This window comes from Eleutherodactylus coqui, chromosome 7, assembly GCF_035609145.1.
Source record: "Eleutherodactylus coqui strain aEleCoq1 chromosome 7, aEleCoq1.hap1, whole genome shotgun sequence".
NCBI classification, from domain to species: Eukaryota; Metazoa; Chordata; class Amphibia; order Anura; family Eleutherodactylidae; genus Eleutherodactylus; species Eleutherodactylus coqui.
The window spans coordinates 14303283-14309282 of NC_089843.1; the positions used below are offsets into that span (position 1 = coordinate 14303283).

Consider the following 6000-nt stretch of genomic DNA (forward strand, 5'->3'; position numbering starts at 1 on the left):
CATGTACTGGGCCACTACACCATCAGCCTGGAGTCTCAGTCTTCAGCTTGCAGATCGAGGACAGGTTTTCAGTCTTTGAATGTAAATAATAATGTTCCAATTCACTGACAGCAAGCAGAGGTCTAGAGGGGAGCTAGAACTCAACTTATATAAAAGGAAGATTACTGGAGCTCTCTGGGACTGAAGGTCCCAGAGAGCTCCAGTGGGGCAGGTATTATTACTGAGCAGGTGGGGCAGGTATTATTACTGAGCAGGAGCATGCGGGGGACCCTCCTGGGGGGGGCAGATATTATTACTGAGGAGGAGCATGCGGGGGAACCTCCTGGGGGGGGGGGGGGGGGCAGATATTATTACTGAGGAGGAGCATGCGGGGGACCCTCCTGGGGGGGGGGGGGGGGGGCAGATATTATTACTGGGGGGATGCATGTGGGGGATCCTCCTGGTGGGGCAGATATTACTGAGGAGGAGCATGCGGGGGACCCTCCTGGTGGGGCAGGTATTATTACTGAGGGGATGCATGCGGGGGATCCTCCTGGTGGGGCAGGTATTATTACTGAGGGGATGCATGCGGGGGATCCTCCTGGTGGGGCAGGTATTATTACTGAGGAGGAGCATGCGGGGGACCCTCCTGGTGGGGCAGGTATTATTACTGAGGAGGAGCATGCGGGGGACCCTCCTGGGGGGGCAGGTATTATTACTGAGGAGGAGCATGTGGGGGACCCTCCTGGGGGGCAGGTATTATTACTGAGGAGGAGCATGCGGGGGACCCTCCTGGGGGGGCAGGTATTATTACTGAGGAGGAGCATGCGGGGGACCCTCCTGGTGGGGCAGGTTTTATTACTGAGGAGGAGCATGCGGGGGACCCTCCTGGGGGGGCAGGTATTATTACTGAGGAGGAGCATGCGGGGGACCCTCCTGGTGGGGCAGGTTTTATTACTGAGGAGGAGCATGCGGGGGACCCTCCTGGTGGGGCAGGTATTATTACTGAGGAGGAGCATGCGGGGGACCCTCCTGGGGGGGGGGGCAGGTATTATTACTGAGGAGGAGCATGCGGGGGACCCTCCTGGGGGGGGGGGGGGGCAGGTATTATTACTGAGGAGGAGCATGCGGGGGACCCTCCTGTGGGGGGCAGATATTATTACTGAGGAGGAGCATGCGGGGGACCCTCCTGGGGGGGGGGGGGGGGGCAGATATTATTACTGAGGAGGAGCATGCGGGGGACCCTCCTGGTGGGGTAGGTTTTATTACTGAGGAGGAGCATGCGGGAGACCCTCCTGGTGGGGCAGGTATTATTACTGAGGAGGAGCATGCGGGGGACCCTCCTGGTGGGGCAGGTATTATTACTGAGGAGGAGCATGCGGGGGACCCTCCTGGGGGGGGGCAGATATTATTACAGAGGAGGAGCATGCGGGGGACCCTCCTGGGGGGGCAGATATCACCTGTACTGCCTGCTTATTCCACATACAGCAGAGTAAATATCAGGTAAGATGCAGCGGCCATAGAGGAGAGAGAAGGCTGAGGGGTACGAGCGGACAGAGCGTGCCGGGGTCTGGGGGGGGGGGGCTCACCGGTTCAGGATGGTCCAGTTACTCAGCTTCTGCTGGGTGGAGTTGGCTGGGACGTAGTTGTGCATCTCCACAAGTTTGGGGAAATAATATTTAACCACTTCTGCTGTTAATACTGTGAGGACAGAGAGGCGATATATTAGTATTACACATTATACCGTTACTATATATACACGGTTACTATTAAACATATATGATATTGTGTTATTACACATTGTACAGTCTTTGTCAAACCCCGCCCCCAGAAGAAGTTGTGGTTTTGCTGCAGATTCGGCATGCAGTTCCATCTCCCTTGTGTGTAGTGACCTCTTCTTCCGCTTGTAGAGCTTGTTGCCCACTAGACGCCTCTACGGCACAGAGAAGAGATTTCACCCCGTTACCAGTGGGGGGCGCATTATTGGGATGTGAGAAGCTGGAGGGTCATATCCATGAATTGTATACTAGTTATATATATATATATATATATATATATACACACACACATACACACTCTCCTTCTCGGGGGGGGGGGGAGGGGGATGTTACTGACACTGAGTGTATTACACATCTAGTAAAATGAGATATTATGCTATTATCACACATTGCTCTCAGCACATACTGATCTGTATTAGAGCTATCTCCCAGAATCCTTAGCTGTAAGCCTATGGGGGTGTTATGGACCAGATGTGTTCACCCCACAGAGGACTGACTACACCGATACAATTGTAACGAATCTTCAGCCTCGGATGAAGCGTTATTAACAGAGGACAGGACCCGCTGCTTCAGTAACCAAGATCATTTCTGGGGCTGACAACAGATATTTCCTTACCCCCCCCCCCCCCCCTCCACCGTACAATAGTCAGGAACCCCATATGTCCCTTACAGTAACATGATAGGATTCTGTCTGCCTGCAGCCACCACTAGGGGGAGCTCCTGTGTGTACAGACTTATGCTATTGAACTCAATAAATTAGTAAATGAAATGCTCCCCCTACTGGCAGATACATTTTTTTTCATTGATTGCTATGGTGCCCGGAAGCAAATTGGGGCCCTCGAGTGCAGTAGCCCCTATATTCTGTATGCTGTGTGAGCACATGACTAGTGTGGCCAATCACTGTACAGAAGGCCTGTGCAGTCTCCATGCATACAGAGTAATAGCAGGTATTGGGTACTACAACCCCCAGCAATCAGGAGTATTCCATCATTAGCTTTGTCTCCACGAGGCTGGGGGGCGCTCCCGTGCCAGGTCTGTCTGATTTGAGAATGACAACACGCAGGGAGAGGCCTCCCCCATCCGGGCGGCTTCCGTCACACCGCTGAGGCTTCGCTCAGACTGATAGTCGCGGCAGGTCCAATGGTTGGGTGACCCTTGTTCAAGAATGGCCTATTATGCCCTATGGGAGCGTCCCAACAATGGATCACATGATCACAGGCCACAAGGGTGATCCATTTATAAAGCATTTACTATTGGATCCACTTTATGGCGAACTTGCATCACACAGCCATCAAGACTGCAGCTGGACTGCAGGGAAACAGTCAGGTCTTCACTGCGCTCGCTGAGTGATGCCAGAGTGCTCCATGTCCTGCTGTACTGGGTCCTGTCCACTAGAGGGAGCCAGGAATCAGGCCGCACTCACAGCGGTTTCATCTCACCCTTATATAGTGTATAATGTACGGCTAAGGGTGGTCCTGCAGTGATAAGTGATCACCCCCGGGGGGCGCTGTATAACCACCTACTGAGGATCTCACCCCGTCTGATGCCTTGCGTATTGCGTAGAGTTCAGCATTCTTTATTGAAAAGAGTCCGATCACAATATATCGGCTCCCCTCCGTGTCCAGTAATGGGTCACAGGGACCCTCCGGACCTGTAAATACACATGACGATGTTTCGGACATCGCGGACCTTTATCAAGCGTCGTCTGAAGAGTCGGAGGATGAAGAATGCCCCACTAGAACACAGATGCTGCATCGCCCCCATAATAGTGACAGCACAGTGCCTCTACTGGTGGAGGCAAGAACTGCCTTGACTACTGGGAAAGTTGGTGGTGAGGGGGGCTTTCTGAAACTGCAGGGGAAGTAGTGGGAGAGAAGGGACTCCTGTGACTACTTGGGCAGGACCTACTGTGACTACTGCAGTGTGGCATGACTACTGGGGAGGCAGCTGTGACTACTAAGGTAATGAGGAGGAAGGGCTGTGAATACTGGGAGGCTGCAATGACTACTGGGGAGGCAGCTGTGACCACTAAGGTAGTGAGGAGGAGGGGCAGTGGCTGTGACTACTGGGGAGGCAGCTGTGACTACTAAGGTAATGAGGAGGAAGGGCTGTGAATACTGGGAGGCTGCAATGACTACTGGGGAGGCAGCTGTGACTACTAAGGTAGTGAGGAGGAGGAGGGGCAGTGGCTGTGACTACTGGGGAGGCTGCGATGACTACTATGCTAGTGAGGAGGAGGGTTGGTGGCTGTGATTTCTGGCGGCTGCTATGGCTGGGGAGTTCGTGGCGGCAGCCGCTGATGGTGGGGACCCTGGTGCTGCCGCCATGCTGGGGGAAGGCAGCGCTCAAGATTACTGCGATCAGCCTGATGCCACGGGGGTCACGATGGAAAACATGAACGGAGAGGGACCTGGGAACGGCGAAAGCTGCAGGAATGGCGTATAACGGTGTGCGCACTGCGGAGACTGGCGGACGGGGTTATAATTATGCTGCGGCCAACACTGCGTGAGTCATGAGGTTCGTGATGTGCCAGGCACTGCGGGGTTAACAGCGCTGTGCGCCATTGAGGGATGTGAGATGTCTGTACACACCTACGGTGCGTGAGTCCGCGGGGAGGCGGAGCTCCGACATTTCGGATGTACTCTGGCTCATCCGGCTGTGATGTCGCCGACCTTGGAGAGACCGTATGGAGTATTACTAGTAGGATGTGAGTCGCTGGATGGTACGGCGGTCGCCCCGGAGAGGAGAGACGTACCGCGGCACCGGCCTCGGAAGGATGGAAGGCTGAGTCAACCTTGAGCCGGCTACCTGAATCATGTGGGGATCGAACTTGCAACCTTCAGGTCGTAGGCGAGAGCTTACACTCTGCGCCACACGAGGCTCATTAGCGGTTGCCGGGTGAGGGCGTGCGCCGCGCTCAGTATACGGAGGGGGGAGGAGCCGTTATGTGCGGCCTGAAGCCGAAGGCCAGGTAAGGTCTGCAGCGTTTCTGCTACGTGTGAGCGGACCCTTAAAGGGACAGTGACCCCCTGGACTGCGGACTCTGCATTGGTCAGTGACCACACGGCATGCACATCAGCGCCCCCTATTGGGACGTGTCCGGGTACAGATGTACTACCTGCAGACTCGCCGCCGCCATGTTTCCATTTTAAAATCGGCATTTCATAAACTCGGCTGATGCGACTGTAAAGTTATGCGCAGCTCGTACGGCGATTGTACGTTCGCAGGACAGGCAGTGGCGTAGGGGGCGCTAATAACGCTACCAATAAATCCGTGTCCAAGGGACGCCATTCCAGAATGTTCCGCCATGCACAGCCATTTTTCCATACATTGCATGCACTTCTACAGGCGGTTTACGGTTTCGCGCACGCCGCACACACCTCCATCGCTGAAGTCGCGGCAGATGTTCTTCTTGGGGCGGGACAGCGGGATCTTGTCCACCCAGGCGTACAAGTCCTGCAGGCTCTGCTCATCAAACTCCAGTGTGGCGGCCATCAGCGTCCGTCCGCACTCCACCTGCAGCCGCACTGTGTACCTGTCGCCCTGGCAACGGCTGCCCAGCAATGCAACAAGCTTTCTTTTTTTCATTCAACAAGCTTTATTGTCCGTGACGAATCTTCACAGCTGGGAGTGTGTTGAGGTCCGCTCTGTGCCAGGCGTGCGATTGTGCTGTGCGAATAAAGCTACACCGCCGCGTGTTCAGTCCTGTCTGCGAACACAACGGCGCTCGGGGATCAGTGAGCCCGCCGTACGGGGGTGCCCGGGCGTATTAACCCCGTAGTCAGGCTGTACGGGGGTGCCCGGGCGTATTAACCCCGTAGTCAGGCTGTACGGGGGTGCCGGGGCGTATTAACCCCGTAGTCAGGCTGTACGGGGGTGCCGGGGCGTATTAACCCCGTAGTCAGGCTGTACGGGGGTGCCGGGGCGTATTAACCCCGTAGTCAGGCTGTACGGGGGTGCCGGGGCGTATTAACCCCGTAGTCACGCTGTACAGGGGTGCTGGGGCGTATTAACCCCGTAGTCACGCTGTACGGGGATGCCCGGGCGTATTAACCCCGTAGTCATGCTGTACGGGGATGCCCGGGCATATTAACCCCGTAGTCACGCTGTACGGGGGTGCTGGGGCGTATTAACCCCGTAGTCACGCTGTACGGGGGTGCTGGGGCGTATTAACCCCGTAGTCAGGCTGTACGGGGGTGCTGGGGCGTATTAACCCCGTAGTCAGGCTGTACGGGGGTGCCGG

At 55.7% G+C, this 6000-nt stretch overlaps 1 protein-coding gene across 2 annotated transcripts in view; it reads right to left on the reverse strand.

The window, feature by feature from the left end:
- The window catches only part of SPEF1 (sperm flagellar 1), a 28346-nt gene extending 23043 nt beyond the window's left edge, over positions 1–5303 (reverse strand). For both annotated transcript variants that reach the window (XM_066572871.1, XM_066572870.1), the window contains exons 1-2: positions 5138–5303; positions 1569–1680 (exon numbers count right to left, since the gene is read on the reverse strand). In XM_066572871.1, coding sequence (XP_066428968.1) covers positions 1569–1680; positions 5138–5252 — 227 coding nt within the window. In that variant the 5' untranslated portion in view covers positions 5253–5303. The remainder of the gene's footprint in view (positions 1–1568; positions 1681–5137) is intronic.
- Positions 5304–6000: the final 697 nt, after the last annotated feature.